Source organism: Caloenas nicobarica, chromosome 1 (genome assembly GCF_036013445.1).
Source record: "Caloenas nicobarica isolate bCalNic1 chromosome 1, bCalNic1.hap1, whole genome shotgun sequence".
NCBI lineage: Eukaryota > Metazoa > Chordata > Aves > Columbiformes > Columbidae > Caloenas > Caloenas nicobarica.
In genome coordinates this window covers 181901568-181929527 of record NC_088245.1, presented here as the reverse complement: position 1 = coordinate 181929527, position 27960 = coordinate 181901568, and the positions used below count along the sequence as shown (strand labels likewise).

Genomic DNA, 27960 nt, shown 5'->3' with positions numbered 1-27960 from the left:
GGCCACGGCCGCCCCGCCTCGGCCGGAGCGGCGCGGGAGGAGCTTGCGGGGCCGGTTCCTCCCCCGCATCCCGTCAGCCCTTGCGCGGCTGCGGCCTTGGGGCTTATTGCGCGGGCGCCTCGGCGTCTCCAGAAGTTTCCCGGGGGGCGGCGGGCGGCATGGCGACGGCGGGAGCGGCTCCTCCGCGGTCAGCACCCCCCCACTTCCTTCCCCCGGCCTCCCCGCGCCGCTCCCGCCCGCCCCGCCTCCTCACGCCGTTGTGTTTCCTCGGCAGGTTCTCGGACGGGGACGTTGACCGGGACCCGGAGGCGGCGGCGCAGGTGAGGGCCGGGGCCGTTGGGCCGCGCCGCTCGGGCGGGTGAAGTTTGCCGGTGGCGGCGCAGGGAGCCGGGGCTCGCAGCGTGTGCCGCCGCGGGCGGGGGCGAGGGCAGCGGCCGGAGCGTCGTGCGATCGCCCCTCCTGCGAGCGGGGGCTGCGGAGTTTCCCCTGGAAACCTGTGTCGTGCGGGGTCTGACTGCGGGGGAGCCCAGCGCTGTGCTGTCAAAATAGGCTTGTGCTGCCTGTGGTGTGAAGAACGACAAAAAAAAAGAAATCGCGACAAAACTAACCAAAACAACTTTATCTTCCACGTATGTAGAATTGGGTTCGTGTAACAAAATCGGTTACAGTTTGTGGTTCAAAAAGCCCCGAACTTACTGGAGAAATGCATTCAACCTTTACTAGTTTTTAGTTTGCTCTGTGTTCTCCTTTTTCTGTATTTTCACAGAATCACAGAATGTCAGGGATTGGAAGGGACCTCAAAAGATCATCCAGTCCAATCCCCCTGCCAGGGCAGGAACACCCAGATGAGGTTACACAGAAGGCGTCCAGGCGGGTTTTGAATGTCTCCAGAGAAGGAGACTCCACAATCTCCCTGGGCAGCCTGTTCCAGTGTTCCGTCACCCTCACTGAGAAGAAGTTTCTTCTCAAATTTAAGTGGAACCTCTTGTGTTCCAGTTTGCACCCATTACCCCTTGTCCTGTCATTGGTTGTCACCGAGAAGAGCCTGGCCCCATCCTCGTGACACCCTTTACATATTTGTAAACATTAATGAGATCACCCCTCAGTCTCCTCCAAGCTAAAGAGACCCAGCTCCCTCAGCCTTTCCTCACACAGGAGATGCTCCACTCCCTTAATCATCTTTGTGGCCCTGCGCTGGACTCTCTCCAGCAGTTCCCTGTCCTTCTTGAACTGAGAGGCCCAGAACTGGACACAATATTCCAGATGAGGTCTCACCAGGGCAGAGTAGAGGGGAAGGAGAACCTCTCTCGACCTACTAACCACCCCCCTTCTAATACACCCCAGGATGCCATTGGCCTTCTTGGCCACAAGGGCACAGTGCTGGCTCATGGTCATCCTGCTGTCCACCAGGATCCCCAGGTCCCTTTCCCCTACACTGCTCTCTAACAGGTCGTTCCCCAACTTATACTGGAACCTGGGGTTGTTCCTACCCAGATGCAAGACTCTACACTTGCCCTTGTTATATTTCATTAAATTTTTCCCTGCCCGACTCTCTAGCCTGTCCAGATCTCGCTGGATGGCAGCACAGCCCTCTGGCGTGTCAGCCACTCCTCCCAGCTTGGTGTCATCAGCAAACTTGCTGATAGTACACTCAATTCCCTCATCCAAGTCATTGATGAATATATTGAATATTATTGGTCCCAGAACTGACCCTTGAGGCACTCCACTAGATACAGGCCTCCGATGAGGGGAGCAGAACTGATTTTAATTTCATCTCATCTTGACATAACAAATACTTTTTTTTTTTACTATGAGAACAGTCATACCCCATGGACATTGTAGATTCCTCAGCACACACGCAACTGGACAGGGTGTTAAATATTCTCACCTGTACCTTTCCCACAAAAGGTTGGACCAGGTGGTCTTTTGAGGTCCTTTCCAACCTGGCCTGTTCTTTGATTCTATGGTCTTACCTGTTAACGTGTATTAATGTGCTTTCAAAGCTTATTTTTACTTAAAACAGAGGGCTAATAAGAAGACAGAACTGGAGGATAGATACCCTGTTTCCCTGAAAATAAGACCTGCCCCGAAAATAAGCCCTAGCATGCTTTTTCAGGATTTTTGAGGATGCTTGAAATACAAGCCCTGCTCCAAAAATAAGCCCTAGTTACAGTTAATAAAAAAAGTCAATTTAAATAGTGACTAGGCAGCTATGCATGAAAAAAACTATGCATCTTTTGGAGCAAAAATTAATACCAACCCTGTCTTATTTTCGGGGAAACAGAGTAAGTATTTCTGTTTAACATACTTGGAAGGGGAGAAGATGTAAAGGATTAGTTCTGCTTGAGTAGAGTAGGTGTCAGAAGCATAAGATGATACCAAATAATCCTTCCCTATAGAAAATGGTGAAGCTAAATCTTAGAGTTCTTTGAGGTTTGGGTGGTAGCTTGTAAAAGTTTTTCAGAAGATAAATGATATCTAAAAAGCATTTTGGAATAACCAAATGTATTGGGCATAGTAAAACTAATTTAAGATCTGAAAAAAAGTAAGTTTGCCATTGTGGGGGGAAAAAAGCCACAAACAAAAAATCCAACACCAAAAGGTCTTTGGAAATGTTGAAGAATAGTATCAGCATATGCTTTTTTTTTTTCCTGTATTAACATAGCTGCTTTGTTTTTCTAGTTGATATTTCAGTTCTTTGTACATTCAGCAATTAAATATATAACACATTATGTAGTATTTATTTAATATCTGTTACAGTAATACTGGTGTCACTTGTGTAGCCTTTTTAAGAAGTACTGAATTGAGCAGGCAGATGGTGCTTGCCGATCTCTCAGCTGGTAGGTCCCAGAGTTCAGTGAAGCATTTTGCTGATTTAGAAGCTGGGATCTCCAGGTGGTCTACCACATTTGCGTGGTCTTAGCTGTGGTCTTTTAGCTCATGTACTTAATATTTCTAACTTGGGACATGATACTGTATAAATGGTGCTGTGTAATGCTCCTGCACCTGACTAGACTTGTGTCCGGTTGGCATGGCATTTCTGCACTGTGTCTTCAGGACTTCAGATTCCTCTGACTCCTGGAGAGCATGCTTTGGCTTTCTGCACCTGGATCTGATACAGCTGAAAGGTCATAATCAGTCATTAATTACCGTGTGAATGATAAAGCTGTGAACTCCTTAATGACTTCCTTGTCATTTTACGTTGAAAAAGTTCCTTACTATGTGGAGACCAAAAGCTCCTTGAATTCATGGTGATTCTTATCACAGTAGCATGGAGGGAGCTGAGAGTTCCCAATGAAATAGATTTGCAACTTGGTTGCATGATGAGGGCCTTAAGAGTCAAAATATGTAGAAAACACAGTTGAGTGTTTGTGAGGACAAGGTCTAAGCGCTTTCTGAGTAACTGTTGCTGGTGTCCATAATCTGGAGTTCCTGGTGCTAGTGGAGTATTACCTGGCTGTCTTCTCAAATAGCTGTTATAGGAGTAACTTACTTCGTGTGTGTGTCTGAATGAGATGTGATGATAAAAAGCCAACAAAGAGATGAGTTTCACACTCTTGAAAATGCTTGGGTCTGGGGTTTTTTTGCTTTCCTGGAGTGAGGGCTAGTTCTGTAGGAGAATCTGTTCGTACGTTGCCTGCTGGTTCTCATTGGTGTTCCTGTCATCAGTGTAGATCACAGGAAACAATGTTTGGAGTGAGAGGTGATGTGTCACAGAAGTGACCCCATGAAATGCCCGTAATGTTCAGCGTTGGACCCCACTTGGTTTTGGGGGTTAAAAGCTGTACTTCACCTATCAGCATAATATCAACCAGTCTTAATATGTGGGTTACCTTGTGTCACTGCCATGCGAATACCTATAGCCATGAGTATTTCTGCCTTTGAATGACTCTAAGTCTTAGGAGGGCATCGGTGCAATTAGATCAAGTTACAATTGTCTACTGCCTGCCACTTTCTTCTGAGACCCCTAAGGTTTTAGACTTACATGCTGTAGATTTGTATATCTTACGCTGGTAAGAACTTATGCTACTGCTAAAAGAAGCTGCTGTGACCACTTAACTCCTAGTTGGCGTAAACGTTTTATGTGACATCTGTGACAAGACTCTGATCACACTAAAACTGAGGCAAGTCCTTCTGCTTTTCCTTTTTCTCTGGCTTGGTGGGACAGTTTTGGTAGCTGTGTTTAAAGCCTGTATCTTAGCTACATTCATGCTTGTTAGATTCTGAATAGATGTCTGAGTAGAAGTCAACTTAGCAAACAGTTACTGTACTGTAGTGACATACTGTAGTGGCTTTGGAAGACTTTACTGTTTTCTAGCAAAGATAAGAACTTCTTTCACTAATAAGGAGAGAACAGGAGATGCTCTTTCCAGGTGTGTACATCAAGTCATTGTGATTTTCTTTGGTTGTGCAAGTCATGAGCTTTTCTCATAGAGCAAAATACAATTGTTTCAATCTGTATACCTGGTGAGTCCCCTAACAAGGGATTACTTTATGTTTATTCCCATTGTGCAACAATATTTCCTGTGAGCTCTGTGCTCCATGAGTGTTCTTCTGCTTTTGTGCTCAGCATAAATTGGAACAATCTCCTACACTCAATAATATCGTGTAATGTGGTTTTCATCATGTGTTACAGTGCTTTGAACAGGTTATCCTCACAGAAATGTTTTGACATACTGTATATTGACTTCCAAATTCCTAATAATGCAGTACTTCCTCAGACCCAGCAGACCTGTGTACAAATATGCCGAGAATTGTAGGAAGATCTTTGGAATATAGAGGATCATCTGTACATTAGACTTCATTTTTAAGGCATTTGAAAGTCCTATTTCCTTTTCAGTAAGTAACAGCCTCCTTGAATTTGATATAATTGGCAGGTTCCTTATACTTCAAGCTCTGATGTTTAGGCTTTGCGGATGAGAACTGAGCAACAGGTAGACAGTCATGCCAGTTGGGGTGTTTTCTTCTGAAGTGTCTCTTAGTTGGCAAAGTTTGGTACTGTATTTTTATGGGAACTTCTGAGGTGCTGTTTCATTTTTTTTTTTTTAATGTGTCTTTACAGGAACTGACAACAGCTTTGGAAAAGAATCCAGATGATGCCGAATATTATTGTCAACGAGCTTATGCTCATATTCTTCTACAGAAATATGCCGGTAACATCTTCAGACAACACTGAGAATCTTCTTACAAGTGTATTATAATCCGTTCTTTACGGAAGATGTCTTCAATCTGAAGCCAAATATAGTAATAAGAGCAAGTGTTACCTGTAACTCAATATGCTACTTTTACAGTTAGAACATCATATTACAGTTTTCTTTGATTGTTTTGTTTCTGCAAAACTTCCAAGGAATTCCATACTCTGCAGTCCCAGCTTTCAGTTTGATTTTAGCCCAGTATTGTCTTGGCAGGTTTTTTTAAAGTAGACTTCTTAAGCAGATTTTAAGCTCTGTGTTGTATGCATCTTCCATCCTTATGTTTTTGGTAGAGACTGAATCCCCTCATGGTATAATAGCAATATGATAACTGAGTAATGCCTGGGAAAAAGAGATTAACTGAATAACTTAAGATTTGGTCTATTTTTTCTTTCCAATAAAAAAACAAGCGAACAGATTCACACTTCAGATCTAAGTAGAGGATTTGACTAAACTAAATTAATGCTACGTCTTACATAGAGCTCTGCAGCTGAATGAAGGGTTCATCCATAGCAGTTGTGGCTAGATTTAATTCAAATAGCATGATTTTTGTGTAAGCTAAGAAAGATAACATATTACACCTTAAAAATGCTCAGTACTGCTTTTTACAACATATTATGTTCCTCTCCTTTTAAACTGACTTCCAACAGATGCGGTTGCAGATGCAAAGAAGTCCCTAGAACTCAACCCAAATAATGCTGTAGCACTCCTTAGAAAAGGGTATGTATCACATATTGCATTGTATGAATAGTGTGACAATCTGTAGGGCAATACTAGTATTTGGATTATGGCTCTGTGCAAGCTTTTTGAAACACCATGAATGAACAAATTCAATGCCATACTGCTTGTAACCCATCCATAATAAACCTGTGGTTATAAGAAGCAATACACCTCCTGGCTGATTTCAGTTCTTACGTGTGTAATTATAACCAATATAGCCTGTGAACTAAGGATGTTGGGATCTTCAGAATGTGGATTAAACTGAAAAGTAATTACCATTTCCTTGTGTTTTTGTTCCTGTCAGGTTAGGTGAATATCATATGAAAAACTATACGTCTGCTTTAGAGTCTTTCAGAGAGGGACAGAGATTGGACAGTAAGTATTACAATTTCTTGTGTGCACAGTACTCCTTTGCTAATGAGAAAAAACTTTTTAATGTGTTAGTTGAAACTGAAGACCAAGGAATTTTTTTTTCTTCTTTTTTTTTTTCCTCTAAAAGCTAATGAATTAGGTGCTTGACTGCAGATGTCTGGCTTTTGGGAAGGTTTGTGCAATCACTGCATAAAAGTGTAAAACTGCTTAAAATGTGTATCAAAGTTCTCAGCAAGTGGTAAATGTTTTGGTTTTTTTTAAAATTTATAAAATGGGAAGTGTTTTCTTGACTCATGGAGGTCATGGCAATGGTGTGGCATTAAGTGTCGTGGAAAAGTTTCTGAATGGAACAGGCTCGTATATGTAGCTGGAATTTCTTCTTAAACCATTTGATAGACTAGTCTTTAGAAAGGTCATGCAACTTGATGAGTATTCAAACTGACAAAATGGATTTTTACCTTGCATGACATTTCACTTAATTACAGAAGCGTATTTATTATATCTTTCTTTTTTTTTCTTAAAGTGTTGGCTTCCTGGCTGGTCTCAGGTACTTTATAATTTGGGGAGAATTACAGCTTTTTTAAAACCTGATTTTATTCTAGAAGCAGGAAATGAGTAGTTTAATGTAGAAAGCTTTGGTAGAAGGCATGGGGAAGCATACAGCAAAGCAATTGCAAGATGGTTGTGACTCCTGTCTCTTCCTTCCTATCCTCTATTTTAAATAAAACCTCTTCCTCATTCCATTTCTTCCTTTCCCAACAGCAGAAGGAAATGGTAAGAAAAGCACCTTGAAAGGTTACACAGAGCAAAATGCACTCATCTGTTAAACATTGTCATGGTCTCAGATCTTACTAGTATGTTGTCTTACCTGTAACAGTGGGACCTTGAGGTTTAGCAAAAATTTAATTACGATGCCTCTCCCAAAGAGACGATCCGATCCTCTAATCTAAAACTGAAGTTTCATGGGAGTGTAAGCTATTTTGTGCTTGCTGCCAAACAATCACACTCCCTCCTACTCTTGTGCTTCCTTAGCCTCTTCTTTTGGTGCATTCGGTCAGCAGAAAGCTATTATTTCTGAAATATTTTCCCCTGGATTAATGTCTTGGAATGGCCCGATGAAGATGCTGAAGGCAACAGAAGTGAAGCAGCAGAGCAGCTTTGAGGCAGCAGTAATGGTGGTGGAAGGGAAATGTGGTGAAACTGCAGCAATGGTTAGTTGTCAGTTGAGGCAGCTCTGGAACAGGAGTTAAAATATAAGAAATTTCCTAAAGTTCTTTCAGTTTTGGTAGTTTGGATAACTAGGTAGTCTCCACTGTTTTTTACACTAGAAAGACAAGTGTGTCTTTGCACTCTAACAAGAGTTCTATTTTATTATCTTCCTGTGAAAGGGGGCGTTTCCTTGTATAGTTTTCTTTACTTGATAGGTAACATTTCATACATCTCCAAAGTCATCAGTCCTGAATTTAATTGGATGATTAATCTATATTTTTCATATTCTTGCCCCATTCCAAGCAACCACTGTCAAGTTGAGGCTTTTCATGTGCATGGATTTTTATCACCTTTCTAGTTTGTCAGTTGAAGTTGTTCAAAACACAGATTATACACAAAATCTCCTCAGGCCAGAGCATCACTCTCTTTTTTCTTCTTCATTCTGTTTAACCTCACATTGTACTTATGTTGTAGGGTACCACAGCTCACAGAGCTGCAGATTTCTTTTTAGATAGGTCAGTCAATACCAGGACCCTCTGAGCTAATTCAGAATCTCTGAAATAACAGCACAATCTTTTCCTTTCTTGAATTGCTTGCCTTCTACCTGTTTGAATTTAATTTGCCATTGTTTTGCTGCTTACCCAGTTGAAGTGTTTCTGAAGCTTCCCAGTCCTTCCTGATTGCTCTCTCATCTGACAAGAGTTTCCACTGCGCTTCCTGTGTCTCATCACAAAATTCTGTGACCTGCTGTGAGATGAGGAGTCTCCTGAAAGCTTTTTTAAAAAATACAGATTTTTATTTGATTGTCTTCCATATATTACCTAATATGCTGGCAAGTTTATGTCGGTAATAGAATCTGCCTTTGCAGTACTGTAGAACGTGTGATGGATCCCAGGTGAACGCAACTGTGAGCATAAGCGTTTTGGCAAAACAATTAACTTCCAGTTAAACTCAGCTAGTGCAAAATGAACAAAGCCCAGAGGGAAAATTTGCCACATACCGCTAAGCAGGTGATAAAGAGAGACTTCAGCTGTTGCTGCCGCCTCCGAGAGAATCGCTGTGGTGGGGAATTCTTTGCCAGCAAGGCTGGGTTCTTTACCACGCAAGGGGGCAGAAGCACACCGGTAAGTGTTTCTGTTCCTTGCTGATGTAAGGGCTGTTCCAAATCTTAATCTGGAACGCTGACAACGACGAGCTTCCCACTTGTGCTCATTACTGGTAGGACTGACAGGCCCAGGGTACCACAGCAAGCTTCCCATTACCCACCTACAGGGATAGCTAAACAGAACTTGACGTGATGAATTGTTGAATGTGCAATGTTTCTTTACTTTATAAAATAACATTAGGAAGCAAGATTTCTTTCGCTCAACCATTGAGACTAGACGCATGTGGGTTTTTGGAGTTCGTTAATTTGCCTTAGATTGAAGAAGCAGCATGATTTGTCACTCTTCAGTGTGTTATGTGGATTTAGCACAATTATCCTCAAGTTTTCTTATTTTTTTGCTGTGATTACCTAATGAATTTAGTAAGGATGGATTGTGTTGACTTTTTGAAGAAATGTCTTAGCAGGTACTTTTCTTGTATTAGAGTTAGTAGGTTTTCAGTAAGTGAAGACCCAGTTAGGTTTTCTGAACTAGAAAGTTATTCATAAAAGTTTCTGGTAAGTTCTATGGGAGGATAATGCAATTATAGAGCACCAAAAAAAAAAAAAAATTGCTTTTGCCTCAAAGTATAACGTGCTGAGATGCAGGGGAAGAGGCAGTGTTTGGTGAGGGGGATGTTCTAGGAAAACAGGGCAGATAACACTGGACCTTTATTTGAAAGTTTGTGTTGCATAGCAGTCTTGTCATAGGCCACTGTTAAACAGAGAATTCCTCATCTGCTCCGGAAAGTCAGGGGCTGGATCAGTGGAGACTCGACTCAGTTTTTCTTTGATTAGATTCCTGAACCTGCTGCATATAATTTCCCTTTTGATTAATACACTTTGTTTTAGGCTGCAAAACTTGGAAGTATTTTTAGGGTACAGGTGCTAAGTTTTGAAATTATTGATTGATTTAGCTTGCAGGGAAGCTCTGGAGCTCATCTGATTCCATGCCCTGGCCAAAGGCAGTGTTAACTTCGAACCTGCGTGTGTTTGCTCGGGTTCTTCTCCTGTTGATTTCCAAGTATCTCCGAGGCTGAAGTTTCCACAGCCGCTTTCGGCGATCTGTTCCAATGTTTGACCACACTTCTAGTAAAGAATTTTCCTTATCTAATCAGAACTTACTTTTCTGCATCTTGAGTCCTTTGCCTTGCTTCCTTTCCCCCTGTACTTCTGAGGACAGTCTGCAGTCAGTCATCTGAATACCTTACGTGTACGTTAGGTAATTGAAGACAGCCTTTGGAACACCCAACAGAACCTTTCAACAGTTAACTTCTATTACCTCCATCTGAAAATAGTGTCTTCTTCCCAGGATTTGCTAGGAATCTAGAAAAGACTGCAGTCAGTGACCGATTGTATTGTAATGTCGAGACAGCCATATTATTTGAGGTTTTATCTTTTTCTAACAGCAACTGAGAGGTTACATAAATGTTATGTAGCTTAAAATTTAGATGACTTTTAAGATTACTGGTGGGGATGGCAGCAGATAAGGGAAGAGGAAGTGGCTTGAGGAGTGGGGTAGCAATTTTAAGACCTAAGGCTCACCTTAAAATTTATGTACATTTTATATTTGAAGGGGTTGGGGTGAATACTTGGCGTAACTGCAGTGGAGTCACACTTGTTGTTTTATGCATGTCTGCTGTGAGCTCTTCTTTTGATCCTCTTCAAGCCCTCTGGATAGCTGGCTGCCTAAGCTTCCTCAGTGTGAATTCTCTCTATTGTAAAAAGATAGAAAGTTCAGCTATTCCTAGTAGTTCACCAGTAACATTGCCACTTTTCTACTTTCCTGACTGTGAAAGATTTTTCTGGGAATTTTCTTGAAATAAGATGATTACCCTGTCATTACACCACTACTTTTTGAGCTATTTTCCAGTGAATTCATTTCTATCTGTGGAACTTGCTTCCTAGAATATCGAAGTCTTACTAAACTTTTCGGTGATTTTGATTCGTAGAGTGGAATTGGCACCTATGTATTCCTAACATCCTTGAAACTTCAGATGTGTTTGTAAAATTTGTATGAAACCAGCAGGAGAAAATACTTGGTGTTTGTGAAAACTTGTGCGACTTTGGATTGTCCTCAGAACAGACCATCTCTTCTTATATTTCTGTAGAGAGGAAGTGTTTGACTGTTTGAAAAAATAATTTAAAGAATAATGGAAAAATGTATAAATCTGTACTTCCTGCTTTCCAAACAGACTGGAAAGCAATAGAGTATTTGGGTCAGTTGAGACAAAATCTAGTGTCCTACAAATTAATTTGAAGTTAATTAAATGTAACAGATTTAAATAGTAGATTTGTATAAGAACACTTAAAGCTTAACTGGAATAACTGAGGTTACAATAAGATGCTAGGAAAGAATACTATTTTTTTAGTAAATTGATGTGAGTTTGGGGTTAATTTGTTCCAATTGGCAGTTGTGAGGAATTATTCTTCTTGCAATACGTGTAGTACTTGAAGAGTTTGAATGTTACTGTGTTTGATCTCTTCTAGATGTAGATGATACCTTTACTATTTGGATTAAAAGATGTGAAGAAACACTAAACGGTAAGAAAAAACACATTTACTTGATAAGGGGTTTGATATGCCCTTTGTTTTGAAGCTGTGTCATGTTTTTCAAAGATTCACAGCTTATCTCTTAAAGCAAAAGAAATTTTTGTTTAAAAAAGTCACTTTTTCATATCTTGTTTCTCTTGGAGTATACATCCTTACACTTTTATACCTCAGATTTAGAGGAACATAAATATTGGATTTTTAATGTAATAATTAGCTGTGACAGTGGAGTACCTATTTAAAGTTCAGACAATCATAATTAATTTTAACTTACTTTCAGATACAACTGCTAGCTAATTTTAACTGTGGAAGCGTGTGTCAGCTTACTTTCTAAAAAAAAGGCATAAAAATCAGTTTTCGAGTCTTGCAGAACACAAAGTTGGAAAGAGAGGTGGAAATTCAGGGATTTTACTCCCGATTCCATGCAGAGGGTGCCTTAGTCAGGTGCTAATTGCTGCTCTGGTGTCTCATCCATGGTAGTCAGTGAGTGCGAGTATAGTTTCCTTTCCTACCTTCCTACAAACTGACACCCCTGGCAATGAACTCATCCACCGTGTGTAAAGTGCCTGTGGATTTTTATGAGATATAACAAAATAACTGATTTAGTTTTTTCTTTCACCTGTTGTGACTTGCCTCCTCTCTGTGGTGCACATGAAAGAATGGGGCAGTAGAAATAATACAAATTCATGTCAACCTGTTGACTGAAAAACAGATAGAGGAGAATCCTTCTGTGTTGTACAGGAATGAACGCATTTCTGCTTTGTGACATGTTTTTGCCAGGTTTATTTTTATTTGGATAAATTAGATGAGTGATTGGCATGCATGGTCTTATTTGCAAAGAGTTGTCTTGGGTGACAACTTCCATTGACCTCTCAAGGAAAAAGGTTATAATACACATTTTTCTCTAGTGTTCTAATTCCCTTCTGCAGTGTTTTGTCTGGTTCAACTGAGTTGTCCTGTTTTATCTTGAATATTCATCCCTGTCTTGTCTTTTTTGAACCATTTTCTTAATTCTCTGATACTTCAGAATAGAGGGGAAGACAAACAAACAAAACCAACCAACCAACCAAAAAACGCAACACACAAAGAAAACCAAACAAAAACAAAAAACACAAACCCACAACAAACCCTCAAAACCTCTTAATTTCTTAATTACAACTGAATATTCTTGTTTTATTACTCTTTTTGTCTTTTTAGCAGTATGCATTATAAATAAGCAAAGGGAAAGTTTGTTTCCTTTCAAATGTATTAAATCTGAAATATTTTAGGAAAAATATTTAAAAGAGGAAATACTGAGCTGTAGTTTAGATCCAAGTATTACAGTATGCAGATCATAGAAGTGAGTTTCTCTGCCTGGTTACCATCTCATTCCCCAGCTGTGTTTGCCTGGTGTGTGATACAGTTTTGATAAGAACTTCGTGCTGTTCCTATGGATGGATGATAAACCTAGTACAGACTTGTGGGAAGGGATTTTTGAAACTTTTGTTTGCCATGGTGTTACTTTCATTACAAAAGGTCTGTATAGGTCTCTGATAAGCAAGGGAAAGTAATGGAAACTTTGTTCCTTCTGTTAATCAGAACATGCTTTATATTACAGTTGTTTCTTTGCACAAGTTGCTGATTGATGTCTGGTTAAAAAGTAGATTGTCATAAAAGCAAAATACTAGAAGTAGTACTGGCATGTTTTTTTAACTGTTTTACTGTTGAGACTGGAATAAATGCAGAATGTCTGGAGTAACTGAAGAAAGCTAAAATAATATTACCATGTAAGTTCCGTATGTCTTTTTCTGAAAGTGCAACTTTTCTTTCTTTCTGCAGCATCACAGACAGAAATGGTAAGATATTTTCCTGAATATATTTACAGTTGATTTCTTTGTTAAGCTAGAGCGTACTTCTGGATTTCAGTGGCTTCTTAGAACTTTCAGGCTTTAAAAGTAATCTTCTCTATTGCATGCAGTTCTGAAGGATTTAACTTTTCTTCTAAACATGATATTTTATTTGACACCAGGGTTGGGAAATCTGATCCTTGAAAACTTTTAGAAATGGCATATATATGTGGGAATTACTTTACACACATTCAAGTAAATTTAAACTTTCTTGCTTGCAGTCTGTGGCCTAATTCTACAAATTAACCAGCTCATCTTGTCAATACTGACTGGCTGGTGACTGCTAGAAAGTAACTTTGTTTTCCCGCAGCTTGCAGGGAGTTTGTGCAGAATTTTTTCTGCTGTAACGTTTTCAGTTTCAGTTTCCTTTTTTTACTGGAAATCTTTAGAAGAAATGTTGAAATTGACACTCCCCCCCCCCTCCTTTTTTTTGAGACAGAAATGAGAATTTGCATTTGATATTCCATTCCCTCTTTCATAGTTACTTCATTTTTTTACGTTTTAAGAATAGCATAGAGGGGGAGAGTGTTCAGAAAACATGGTAGGTGGATGTAAAGACAAATCTTAAAAGGTTTTTATGTTTAAAAGTTATACCATAAATTCCCAGAACTATTTCAGGTTTCCTTCTTGACTTCTACCTTAGCAGCATAACCACTGTATGTCTTTCACATGTATTTCTTATCCAGGAAGAAAATGAGTTAAAGCAGCACTTACTGCTATTTATAAAATGTCTGACCAATATATTCTGAGTTACAGACTGAGATACTTAATGTAACTTGAAGCTTTTTAATTCTTAATCTGTCATAAATGGCTAGAAGAACAGTTAAGAGCTTCACCTGTTAGCTAATGCTCATACATAAATCAAGAAACAGGGAGCAATCAGTCTGAAAATGATTTGTGTCTTTGGAAAGCAGTTCATGGTATATTTTCACTTACACTGATGTAACTTTCTTTCCAATGGAATATGGTTCAACTAGAATTCACAGCAGCAACCTCTGCCACCAAAGATCAAGTAAGTTGACTTCAGCTTTACTGTGAGAATTAAAATAATTGACATATAACTGTTCTTTGACTTGGGGAATGGAGAAGCAAGTTAATTATTTTTCCGTAACTGTAGAACATGGCAGTCTAAGTGAAATGTTTCCCAAACCATGTCATCGCTTCTGTTCAGACTGAATTTCAGTCAGCCGATTATGCCTCACTGGGAGAGTGGAGATGAAGGAAGCATTCTGGCTTCTGTTTTTAATTCTCATGCTCTGAGCTTAATTCAAAGACTGGCCTATCGCACCTAGTGTAGGTAATGTTTTTGAGGTGCTCTTAAGATCCTGAACTAAAAAGTGCCATTTAATTTACAGAAGACAAACAATATTATGAATTGGTTAAGGAAGTGACTTAATTTTGATATACTTCTTGATTAAAAATGATTCGTTATTCTTTAACTACTTGTCAATTCTGCAGCTGGTCTCTTAGAGGAGGGGGAATAAATCTAATTTTGTATGTCTTCTCTCCCCCATTAAACTACACAATGTACTGTTGCAGCTTTTGGAATTCTTCTATACCTCTCTTTGCAGTCAGTTTTTACTCTTTGTTTGTTTGTTGTTTTAGATATGACTGGTACCAAACAGAATCTCAAGTAATTGTGACTATAATGATCAAGAATGCGCAGAAGGACGATGTCAGCGTGCAGTTCTCGGAGAAAGAGGTGATTTGCGTTGGTTATTGATACGCATCCCTAGATTCCCTAAGATATAGTAATTAAACCAGTGAACGTTATCAGCCACAATAAAAAAAAAAAAACGAAGAATGAATGTTGGTGGGCGGGTTTTTCTTGGTTTGGCATTAGTAAAGTTGTCAATCGCAGCAAAATAAGGAAATGCAGTAATCTCTATTGTAATACCATATGTGGTAGCAATGGTGTTCAATGTTTAATTTAGCTGAGAATATTGAAGAGTTAAGTTCTTGTTTGCAACTGTGTTGCTACTTCGTGAAGTACTGAAGGTACTTGGTTGTTACTATCAGCTTTAGATTGTTAAAATTGGGTGAGCACTTGCCACGTAGTTTGCATGTTTTCATGTGCCATTATCAATATGTTGATACTTCATTTACCGTTTAATTCTTTCCCCAAAGAATGCAGATCAAGCTGACAAAATAATTGTAGGATTTTTGAGTATTTGCTGGCTAAGATTTGAAATCTCCTGTTCATTTTCTAGTGTACTTTAGAAACACCTTAGAATTCAATAATGCAGTAACGTAATGGCGTTGTCTGAAATTCTGACGGCTGATACGTTAAGTGCCCCAGTGAAGGGTCATTAATTTAATCACTTAATCTTGGTGCCAAATGACAATCCTTTACTTGGAAATGGAAAACTGCTCTCAAAGATGACCAGAGACATGTTTTCAATTGTTACCAGATGAATGCATCAGTGAGACTTCCATCAGGTGAAGACTGCAACTTAAAGCTTGTTCTTCTTCATTCTATAGTGCCAGAGCAAAGTACATTTAAAGTGCTTTCAACAAAGGTAAGCTTTTTAAAGTGTAAATTATTTCTTTGACTGTTCCTGATGTTGAAAACCTTTCTGCTCTATTGTCTTGTCTCTCTGCAACAGTCATAATATCTTGCTTTTCATAAAAAATTGCTTTTTCTTTCTTCAAGGTGCCTTTCAGCTGGTGGGAGGCTTTCTAAACTTGTGCAAATATCAGAAATAGTAAGATGATGGTGCTTACTGAAGTGCAAATGACAGTTATGTTGAGGATGCTTTTATTTGTTGCTGTAGAAAGACGACTCTGGTCTTCACTCTTAAAATTCAGGTATTAGGAAAATATTTTAACACCTTTCTACTAAACTTTTAGGAGCCAGTATTGCCTTATGAAACATTGTTTTCTTTGTATGCCTGAGAAATAAGTCAGACTTTGAGGATTTCAGTGTTGAAATAATTTCTTCACCCTTCTGTGACCTTTTCTTGCTGGTAAAGCTTAGCCATATGGTTAACTGTTCTTGGCTTTCCAAGAGGGTGTATTCCACACTGTTCCTGGAATTAGTACTTGCCTGAAGACACTTGAAAATGGCATGGCATGAGAGAGAAGGTTTTTGTCCAAGCATTTGGTTTCTTCTGTATTACAGGTGTAGAAAAATAAGAAACTGACTGTGGTCTGCCGTAGTATGTGTTGTTGATAAAACGCATAGACAGACATGCGCTTTGTCCACAGAGCTAAGCCTAGGTCTCTGAAGCAGGAATGTATTGTCATTTCTTTCCTTGTATTTCAGCAGTGGTTCTGCAGAGCTTTTGGAAATTCCTTTGTGTTCTCATGTTCCATTTTACATGTTCACTTCTCAGAAAGGTACCTGTAATAGTTCTTGCATCATTTCAGGGAAGAGGGACTTCAAGATGACATGAGAGGATTTCCACAGAGACCTGGTTTCGTTTTTCCACCCCTCGCACTAAGGAAGTTGGGCAGGTTATGTGGTTGAGTCGTGTGAGCTCTTACGCTGTGGGAGATAAGCAGAGTGCTCAAAGTGTGTAGAAAATCGGCTAGTCCATTAGCATTTATATAAACGAGTGGAATGGGTACAGACCTTGTTAAGAGAAGTAACTGTGAAGTCGTGTTTGCTTCATGTTCCTATCTAGCTTGCGTTATACTTTTTATTTGTCTTGACATTTACCGTTATTTTCATGAAGCATCTGGATGCCACTGAGCACTGTTGAAATGAGCTTGACTTTGTCTTTCTACGCTACCATCTCTAGCTTGGGTTGGTGTCCGGGATAATCTCTGGTAGTCTTGAGCCTCGTTTAGACTGAGGTTCATGAAGTGGTGAGAGACCTTTAGTTATATTTAGGCAGTGTACTATTTGTAAATATTTTGCATTTGTTTCCAAATATTACTACTACTTATATAATTATGAGAGAATATTTTTGAGACAAAATGGGATACAAGAGCACAGAAGGTGTTTCAACAGCAGAACTCAGTGATGCCCCAGCTCCTTCTGATTCTGACCAGCAGATGGAGCCTGGCTGAAGAAAAGAATTGAAAAGCAGGTTTACATTATGCATGGAAAGACTTCCTTAAAGGCTTAGAATATTTTACTTTGAAAAACATTAAGCGCTTTAACGGAATGCCGCAGCCTTAGAGTTTGAGTACTAGAAATTCAGATTTCATAAGTTTTGTGTATGTACTTTGTTCTTATAAATGGTGTAGAAAATATGCAGTTTTTACTTTGAATAAACTATCTTAGAACTTCTCAAACCCTTTACAAATTATTTTGTACCATTTCTTTTCAAGTCCTTACAAAAGGACTTCATGTAAAGGCATACTCTCATTATCTTCCCAATTATATGATTTTTTTTTTTTTACACACTCAGAAAGAAACTGTGTTTTCATGCGATAGGACCAGATCTGTTCCTGTGGATTAATAATTTCAGATAAGAATAACTGCATGTATTCACACTGCTGTATTTTGTATTGTTGCTTTGAATATGTGAGCCACATTATCATTAGTATTATGTAGTCTTCACTGGGCAATGAAGAGTCTGGTCTTTCTTTCCTAATTATATGAGGAAATATATGAGGAAGCAGTGGAATGTATGGGCAGGTTGTGTGATGAGTAGTTTGGGTTTCCCGTGAACTTCATAAAACTAATGAATAGAGGATGAAGCAAGTGGCAAACAGTAGAACTATCCTGCGTGATTTGGTAACTAAGAGAGGCTGGAGAGGGATTTCTCGATACTGCTTGAATTCAGCATCACTTGACAACTGCAAAATTATAAATTCAGGAGGAGAAAATAGCCTTAATAGTATTTGCAGAATTACAGATTCTAAAATAACTGCAAAGAGCAGATAGAACTTGAAGACTCTGGGATTGGTTCTTTCAGGGAATGTTAAGAGCTGTGGAAAATGCAGTTGATACCTTAAGAATGGTTTCTTTCCTAGCAACAAAATAGAAATTATACCTTTCAGTAAATCCATGCTGTGTGTAGCTCTGAGATACAAAGTGTCTGTTTGGAAAAGAACAGAACTAGCAAATGGTACAGAGGTAAGACTGATAGATGTTTGGAGGTATTTAAATCGTTTCTATATGAGTAGAAGTAAATTAGTGTTCATAACCTGCAGACTTCTGACTTCAAGCTGTGTGCCAAAAGAGGGTAAAACACTTGATGCTGACTCAAGAACACCGTAATGTGTGGGTTAAGTCCAGTTTTGAGATTAAAATCTTCATATCTTTCTTCATACATACTAGTATTGTATATTTTCTAATTGTCAACAGTTTTACAAATGAAACAGACTGCCTTTGGTAGTGCCTGTATGTATTACTGCCATGCTTGGAGCCACTTTTTTACCTAATTCAAAAGTTTAGTTGCTATTTAATAGATATCACTACTTGAAAAATCAGCTTTGAGTTGATTATGGTTCCTGTTCACATTTAGTCACGCGTTACTTAGAATTACCCAGTGTGGTTCAGCATATAATTCTGGTGATCTAAGGCCTCAGCTTCATGTGACAAAATACAACTGTAATGAGGCCTTCTCTTGAGGGAATTGCTGTATATGCATAGCATTTTTTTTCTTGTACGTGAACAGCATAGTTGATCATAACTAGCGTAACCATATCAATTGACGTTACTGATTATACTCTTCATCTGCCAAAGATGACTGACTGTGGGAATGTGACCAAGCAAAAAGTAACAGCAGCTCCAAAAAGCACTGTATTCGTTTGAGATTTGTCCACTACAAGTGGAAGCTCATCTGATGTTCCTATGTAGCCTGACTTTGTACACGATACCTAAGATTCTGTGCATTTTGGTCGTCATCCTCAGCTGTGTCCAGGTGTCAGCTGAAGTGGGGGAATACCTGTGCCAGGCTGAAAACTGCATGTTGCATTCAGTATTTAACAGGAGGAAGGTGCCCTTTAGTGATGCTACTTGGTTTTTTTACTTCTTTCCAGAAGAGGGAGCCAAAATGTAAAGGCTGAACCACGTTTGTTCTTCAGAAGTTGCCAGTGTGCCATTATCCTGTAGCTGGGTGTCCATAATATCGTGCCCCCTTCATAAAAGGAAAAAGGCATAAAAACGTAAAAGGAGTGACTAAATATGTTTAAGACAAAACTAGCTGATCTGATGCTGTGCAGGAAATATGGCAGGAAAGTAGAAACTCACAAATAGTATAAATGTTTCTAACGTGCTGAAACGGTTCTTTGTGCACAGTCAGCCTTGCTTTCTTTTCCCTCTTCAGTATTTTTGGGATTCCAGGGGAATATTCTGCCATGTTCTGTTGGAAACTAGTGTAACATGAGCAGTTTCTCTAGGTCTTCTGTTGTGTTCTAGATGATGCTCAGGGTTTTCCTCTCCTTAGACCTAGAAGAGGAGAGTGAGGATGAGTATGTGCTCATGAACTTGAAGGAAACTTGAGCTAGTGCTTTTTTTTTTTTTTCCTTCCCTTCTGCTCTTCCATCTGCAAATAGTCTGGGGACAGTTACTGTGAGTTTTCAGTTTTTAGTGGTTTTGGCTTTTTGCGAGCAATGACTTGCAGCAATTTAGACCCATTTGAAAAAAGCAATAAAAAGTGGTTCCTTTACCCCAGAACTGTCCTTTAATTAGATCAAAGTTGTGCTGCAAACAGGGGACGTGTTAGAAATCCTCAGCCTCCTCTACAGTTGACATTTGTTACTTAATAAGATGTCTGAGGTAGAAGCACACTCTCAGCAGCTTCATGCCGAGGATATGGTAGTGTGCATCAATGGAATGTTTCTTCTCCTCAAACCAACATTTTGCCTTGCAAACTCTGAAATACTCTGTGCAGCTTACTGGAAAAGCACACTGATGCCTGTTTCTCAATGTAAAGGAAAAGGCTAAGAGTGAAGTGAAACTGTTTCAGGCACTCTTGGACTGTTGTCAGAGTCTGTGTTCAGAGGCAAGTGTACACAAATAGATAAACAGAGGAACAGATTTATTTTAACTGAAGTTGGTTCTTACCAGTGCAGTCTGATCTTGAAAAGTTACTTTTTCACTTTAAATATTTTAATTAAATTTCTTGCACACACTTGAATGCAGACTTTCCTGCTCTTGTGCACTTGTTTTCTCTGTGAGGCTTTCATGCAGATTCATATCTCCCATATATGTATGTTTTCTATAAATTATAAATTGGTATTTAAGATATGAGTTGGATACTGTTTTTTGGAAATTGCTTGCATCTCTTAGGCAGGGCTAGTTGTAGCAATTTCCTGGCTAGACCATAAAGAAACCTTCCCAATGATTTTTTTTTTTTCTTTATGAATGCAGATGGGTGTGGGGCAGATTTAAACTTGTTAATACTTTGAGAACCATATTTTAAGAAGCACATAAGTCAGTACCCATGCTTTATATAAATGCATAAAAAACCCCCTGTGCATAAGGGTTTTTCTCTGTCTTGAGAGAAGATGGGTTTAAGAACTATTGGAATGGAATCATAGAGTCGTATTGGTTGGAAAGAGACCCTTAAGATCATAGAATCCAACCATAATCTAACTCCAGCACTAAACCATGTCCCTAAGAGCCTCATCTATGTGTCTTTTAAACACCTCCAGGGATGGTGATTCCACCACTTCCCTGGGCAGCTTGTACTAATGCCTGACAACCCTTTCTGTGAAGAAATCTTTCCTAATATCCAATCTAAACCTTCCCTGGTGCAACTTGAGGCCATTTCCTCTTGTCCTATCACTTGTTACTTGGGAGAAGAGACCAACACCCTCCATGCTACCAACCTCCTTTCAGGTAGTTGCAGACAGCGATCAGGTCTCCCCTCAGCCTCCTTTTCTCCAGGCTGAACAGCCTCAGTTCCCTCAGCCACTCCTCATCAGACTTCTGCTCCAAAAGTGATGGTTTACATTGACAATGCAGCGACAAACACCTTTAGGATACCATAATGATCTGTATTACTAGCTCCTCTAAAATTCGTAATTTTCATGAGTAATCACTATGTAATATCAGTGAGGTGGAAAATTTGCATTTTTGTACTTAGTTTTTCATAGTACATAACTGGCAAAGAAGCTGAAAGGTGCATGCTAAATTCTTTCTGTTGCAATATATTCACTACAGAAACAATTTCTTAATTATCATTTATTTGTGATAACACTGTAGAGTTATTTTAATCTCTCAGTATATTTTGTTTAAAATTGTGGACCAAAGATCTTGGAATTCAGAATTTAAGCAATGTGTAAAAGACGTTTGAATAAGTAGGGTACCAAAACTGTTTGCGCATATCATCTTAGAGGTAAGTTTGAATAGGTCATACATTTTAGAATATAGTGCTATTTTGACCTATGTTTAAATTTAGGTAACAAAATACATGAGATGATTGCAAAATAACTTTCAACACTTAAAATTTACAACTCAGGCAAGGCAGTCAGTAGTTCAGTAAATAACTAAGTACTAGATTGGAAACCCTGCATTCTCTTTTTTTGTGTATTTGATATAGCAAAACATCAGAATTTAAAAGGATATTTTTGAATGCATCTTAAAATTAGTGTTGGAACTACTGCTTACGCTTTGCCAGTTCTCATTTCCTCCATCCATCTGATCAGAGCTTGACACAAATTTGCCAGTGGTAAGTGAACTTCCCCTTAGCATGGACTGTAAAATATGAAACACAGTAGAAATCAGAAAAAACCCTCTTGTAACTTGTCAGTGTACACCAGAATCTTATTTTAGGGAGGAAGGCAAAAATTCTTTCCCTTTTAATGTTTCTCTGTTCAACTGTTAGTGTCTGTCCCAGTGAAATCCAGTTCATCAAGAGGTTTGGGCTTTTTAACAGTAAGCTTCTACCTAGAAAATTAATGATGGCTAATTAGTGTTGTGTTTATCTGTAGCTAAGGGGACAAATTCTTTCTTAAAACTAGATTAAATGCTCTGTTATGGTTAGTCATTTTAAAGTAAGGGGGTTTGTGTTTTTGTACTACCAATGAAATAGTTTAGAACAGCTTTTGAGAGTAACTCTCTGCCATCTTTTCTGATAGCTAGTGCTTGGATTAAGCTGCAAACAGACTTGTCTAAAATCTCTTCATAGGTTTTAAAAAATTGTTTGCTTTTATGAGTAGAAACTTCTCTGTATCCTTTCACTGTGGATGGAGTTTCTTCTCAATGATGAATCCCCCATTCAGTCCTCTTCTTGGAGGGGCTGGTTGCTCTCCAGACAGTATTCCAAACTAGTAGTGCACAAATTACTCTCAAAATTCCGTGTTTCTTTTCCTTTTTGCTTTGCTCACTTTGAGCCCTTAAAGAACTTAAAATTACAGCCGAAAGTGGATTATTTCTCTGTGGGAATTTTTCATACATCTGGAGCACTTTATGCAGTTTGGGGCTTCCCAATGCAAGAAAGGCAAGAACGGAGAGGAGTGAGTCCTGGCGGGACCTGCCGAGATGGTCAGCACGGCATGGGCTGCAAGGAGAGGCTGACGAATTAGGGTTGTCCTTAAGTGGCATGCAAAGCATTTAGTTTGCAATGGAATTTTCCTGTCTCTTATTCTGAAGTTGGCACGAGGCACACAGGCATACATTTTATGAAATATAAATGTAAAATCAAAGTAGTTGGCGAAGTGTTGATGTATTGCTCTTGCCCGAGTACTGATTTATTTTCTTTTTTTTTTTTTTTAAAGGAGAGGAAAAAGCTAATGGTACTAGTTTGTTAGATATGACATAAATGTTCGTACTGGTATGTTGCTTTTCTCTGTGATAGCTATCAGTATCTGCTTTAAAATGTTCATTAAAATGCATTTATTGCCGTTTGTGCACATAGTGGGGACTCGCAAAGTTGTTTCTCCTTAGATCAAATAAAGCTCTCAAGTTGAAGAAACGCGCCTTCACAAGCAGAATTTTATAGCTTTATATTTTTTGAAAATGTGGTTGTATAATGATATGAAGTTAATGATTTCCCTAGTTTTACTCCTGCTTGCCACTTTGCCTAATGAGTAACTTCAATTGAAGTGGATGGAGTAGATGGAGTAGAGGTTTAATCATGTCATAGATACATTCTGTCTCAATTCCTCAGCTGTCTGTACTTCTAGCTTGGCAGGGTTGAAATGGTTGAGATTTAAGAAGCCTGCATCTTAAACTGGGAATTAGTTTGTTGCATTTCCTTTTCCTTAGGGATGTTTGTCATGTAGTGCTGACTTGGGGCAGTTTCAGAGAGGCAAGTGTAAGAACTAGCAGATTAAAAAAGCAGAGGGGGATTACTGGAGTAGCAGCAGTAAAGATCTTCCTTTTTTTCTTTCTTTTTTTCTGCGTGGGCAGAGTACTGTGATGAATAATCAAAGGTCTTTATAAGGGTTCTTTGAGGAGAACTGTATTTTGAGCAGAAAAAAAATCTGTGTTTTGTAGCTCACACCAAGCATTGTATTGCATTAGCAGTTATTCTTAATGTGGATGAAATAGTTTTTATTTGAGATACTGAAAGATATCTGTGAAAGCCTGAAGTATGAGGGTAAGAGGAGGTAGCACAGAAAGAAATAAACAGGAGAGAAATCGAAGAGATGCAGAGTTGTGCAGTCTCAATATCAAGCATTTACAATTTTTTAATAGAACGTATGGGGGATGCACTAAAAAGCAGAATATAGTATCTTAAAAATAAGGCTTCCTCTACTTAAATTACAACTGAATTGATAATACAGGTTGAGAAGAATTATATAGGAAGCAGAGGAAAGACAAGTTGTTTTAAATTTATACTCATATTTCACTTATAACTAATTAGTGCCTTTGTAAGTAGCTAATTAACTTAAATGTTTGACTCATGAGATCCATATCCATTGGGGAAAAGAAAAAAACAACAACCTGCTAGTTATTGCACTCTTGTATCTACATATAAGACAAACAAGAAGTTCCACAAATACTTTCGCTTCCTTAAGCTAATCACAGAGCATTAGATATGTGAGTGTAGGTGTTCAGAAAATGAAGTTTAAGGTCGTGGTTTCCAAAGTGTTTTAGAAGGGTCCGGTGAAGGAAGCTTTACTGATTAGTTTTATTAAAGTCTAATCGTTGGCACAGTTTGAATGCTTCATCTTCATAGTTTCAACAGAAATCTCTACATCCTTACAGAATGCAATATTAAATTCTGGAATACAGGCCTTTTTCAGGGATGGTAGGTTGAGCAAATATAGTAATATGATATTTTATTTTTATTTGGTTATTTTTTGTTCTGTGACTTTCACTGTTTTGAAAGCCGATACCCTGATGCTTAATTTGTAAAGCTGCTAAAAACATTGGAAATCCAACAGACATGGGGAGCGAGAATACATACTGGTCTTGGACTTACAAACTGACTGAAACTCTCCCCTGCCTTGAAGCACATTCCGTGCCTCATGTCTTAAACTTTTTGTTGTTCTCAGTACAAGTTAGTGGTGGAAGATAAGTATTTCAACTTGTCTAGGGAAATGGTAGCTTCTCCGGGGGCGTGTGTGTGGGGAAACCAATCATAATAGAATATTCTGATTCTTAAAATGCAGCGTGGTTACAAATGTGTGAGCTTTGAAACTTAAATGAGCTTGTTTTATTTTTATAAGGTATCTCAGTCTGTTGCTTACCAGTGACTGATGTGAAGAACGGATTAAATAAAGTTAAAAAATTTCAGACTAACATGATGCTGTGCAAGGAGCTTTGCTGCTGGGATCTGTAGGGTTGGCTTTTACAGAGGTGCCTTTGTTCTCGGGTCTGCAGGGATCCCCAGGTTACAGCGGCTTTAGGTAGAACTGAGAACTCGCTTCTGCCGAGCTGTTCACAAATAAGGAACTGCTGAAGTTTAGCAAGCACTGATTTCAGTTAATTAATAGCGTCGTATGATCTTTGTGACATTTTCTTAAGTGAATTTTCATTTGGAGAGACATTAGACAGTCCTTGTTTTGCAACTTTGTAACCCTGTAACCAAAGGATAAGGTTAATTACGAAAAAACATTTCAATATGGTTGTCTAAAGGGATTGTGTGTAGTTCTGAATAGGGCACGACATACTTCACTTAATTTTGTTTCTCCTACAATAATTGCAACCATATCCATTTTTAATTGCGAGTTTTGTCAATGAATACTAGACAGTTTTCTCCATAGTGCTGTGTGTTCATTGAACCAAATGAGTACAGCTTCTGAATTTTTCCAGTGGGTAGATCTGCACAGTCCCGGGTGTTTCTCTGGTTTGTGTACTACACATCAAACATGAATATTTTTGGTGGATGAAATATAAACCTAAAGTTGGATTTTGCCATTCCTTCAAAAGTGCAATTTAATTATTATAGCCAACTGGCCAAAAAGGGATGCTTGAAAGATAATAACTTGGTACCTGGCATTGTAGAGACATTGGGACTGATTGATACTTCTGGGATACCATAATTTACCCAAAAAAAAAAATCAAGTGAATAGTAAGCAGAAGAAAGTAAGTGGTACTAAACAACAGGGTATAAGTCTGATACAAGAGCTATGCAACCACATAAGAGTTTAGTTGACATGTGACTTAAAGTCACGTAACTCCATCCTGTAAGGTAGGTAAATTTTGTTAAAATACAGGCTTTATATTAGAAACTGCATTTGTAAAACCAAATTTATTTTCTTGCTGCTACAGGATCCAACTAATTCAAGCCTGTTTGGGAGAACTGTTGGCCATCTGGATTAACTTGTTCTTTGTCTTGTGTTTTGTAGGTTGAGATAAAAATGAAGAAGCCAGAGGCTGTAAGATGGGAGAAGCTGGAGGGGCAGGGAGATTCTCCTAAGTTAAAGCAATTTACACCAGGTTTGTTCTCTGAACTATTAAGGATTTAATGGGTTAGTTGTATTAAGTTACTTGCAGTTGCTAATAACATTTTTGTGTTTAAAATTGTTAATAAAATCACAGTTTCATGTATTTCCAATGAAAAGACTAATCATCTTGTTTTTATTACCAAGAATTGACAGAAAAAGTCTGCAGGACATTACTAAAATTTTGGTATTAAATTTAGTCATAACTTCCATTAAGCTGGTAGATTGTTAAAGATACATGCTTGTCATTAATTCCTCTGGGCTTATCTGTTTGGGTCAATGTTTTGCAGTTCTATGCATTGTTATGCCTATTATTGCTTAAACGTAAGTATTCCTTTTCTCTTGGAGAGTAATACTTTTGCAGTTTTTCAAGACAGATTGTCTGTCTTTGAGAGAATTTGAATCTCCTGATTTACTGATTTCAGATATATTTTGAAATTGAGCTCAAATTTTCCTATGGCTTTAGGCTGCTGGCTTTTTTTTTTTTTTTTGTAACTGTCAGCCAATATCTCCTGCCTCATTTGAACTTTAATTATTTGTGTTGCTGTTATCCAGCATTTTGGTGTTGGATAACTCAATTATGTAACTGTGTTTACTTAAAAGTAAACTTTTGCAGCTGCTGAATGTAGTCTCTAGCATTTCTTAGTTTTCTTTATTTTTTGTCACTGCAGTGGTTATATCGTTAAGGAAGAGGCCATTTGCATTTTCAGATTCATGTTCCATTATCACCTCTGATTCATTGGATACGTACATGTCTATGTGTTCTCTGCTGCTCTAAAAGTCGTGAGAAAACGCGTAGTTAACTAACATTTCTGTTTTCAGATACCCAGCACTTATATCCATCATCCTCTCACTACACAAGGAACTGGGACAAACTGGTAGTTGAAATCAAAGAAGAAGAGAAGAATGAGAAGTTAGAAGGAGATGCAGCTTTAAATAAACTCTTCCAGCAAATTTATTCAGATGGTACAGATGAAGTGAAACGTGCCATGAACAAATCCTTTGTAAGTCTTCACTCTTTTCTTTGAAGAAATGTGTAACTTTTGCACACTGACACAATTTACTAAGCTTTGTGTGAACTGGGAAGCATGTAGCTACCGAAACCTTAGGCCTGTGATGAATGGCAGTGGTTCTGTTGGAGAATCTGGTATAACAAAACTCATTGAAAGCTACAATGTACACTAAGGAATGTGACTCTGTAAGTCCAAGTTTGTGCCTCAGTGAAGCTTGTGCTTTGTCACTGGTCTCTGTTTAAGTGTTATCAAAGGAAACACAGTTTTTGGCTCATCTGGAGCTTGTGGAGTTGCAATGAATAAAAGGATCAAATTCCTTTTAATTGTTTATATCCAGTTCCTTTTAGTTGTGGCCCTCATATCCAAGAACCTAACTGACCTTTTAAAAGGTTCTTGTTAATGAAGTAACATCTCAGTGTGTCCAGTACTGTTAAAAAGTATTGTTGGGCTGAAGATTATGGAGTGATGGCTTTATCAAATTTTATTCTATAGATACACAGAGCTCCTCCTTCTTCAGAATTTGTTAATCTGCTGTAAGAAATGTGGGGTTTGCTTTACTAGAATTCTTCTAGCAAACTAAACAAGCTTTCTCTCATATTGCAGATGGAGTCTGGAGGCACAGTTCTGAGCACCAACTGGTCTGATGTTGGTAAAAGGAAGGTAGAAGTAAATCCTCCTGATGACATGGAATGGAAAAAATTCTAATCCTGTTTTTAATCTTTTACCATCTATGTGTTGCCATAGTCATGTACTGACCACTGTGTCTGGACATAGCATTTTGGGATTCAAAGCACTGAATGTTCCTTTGGAAGCAGGAATTGTCTTTGCATTTCGCGTGCTTTAGAAGTTCCTTCATCTGCAGATGTTAAAGATATACTCAAGAGTGGAACCCTGTTTTCATCATCTCTGTCCGATTTTTGGAAATCGAGTCAATCGCAATCTAAATTTTCTACCGCCTTCATCAGCTCTGCTCTTTGGGGATGGGGTGATCTCTAATGGGCTGGTTGGTATTATTGCCTTATGCCTGATATTTCTGTTCAATAACTGATTAGATCTTGGCAACTTTGGGTAAAAACACTTTTCAACAACTGTTAAAATTGTTTGCTCTTTAACACTGCTAAATAAAACTGTAAATATAA

The 27960-nt window shown here is 38.6% G+C and overlaps 1 protein-coding gene across 1 annotated transcript; it reads left to right on the top strand.

Annotated features, from left to right (window-relative positions):
* Positions 1-74: 74 nt before the first annotated feature.
* Positions 75-27960, top strand: SUGT1 (SGT1 homolog, MIS12 kinetochore complex assembly cochaperone). Its single transcript, XM_065646208.1, has 13 exons — positions 75-187; positions 275-320; positions 5063-5153; positions 5843-5912; positions 6217-6287; positions 11125-11178; positions 13003-13019; positions 14048-14082; positions 14676-14772; positions 15482-15589; positions 25713-25803; positions 26631-26812; positions 27425-27960. Exons 1-13 carry the CDS (start codon positions 159-161, stop codon positions 27524-27526), a joined length of 993 nt encoding a protein of 330 aa, XP_065502280.1. The 5' UTR covers positions 75-158; the 3' UTR covers positions 27527-27960.

Excerpts from the sequence above, each read along its gene's own strand:
- SUGT1 (XM_065646208.1), top strand. The coding sequence starts at position 159 with ATGGCGACGGCGGGAGCGGCTCCTCCGCG. Across the intron at positions 321-5,062 it reads ACCCGGAGGCGGCGGCGCAG|GAACTGACAACAGCTTTGGA; the intron begins GTGAGGGCCGGG and ends GTGTCTTTACAG. Across the intron at positions 26,813-27,424 it reads GTGCCATGAACAAATCCTTT|ATGGAGTCTGGAGGCACAGT; the intron begins GTAAGTCTTCAC and ends CTCATATTGCAG.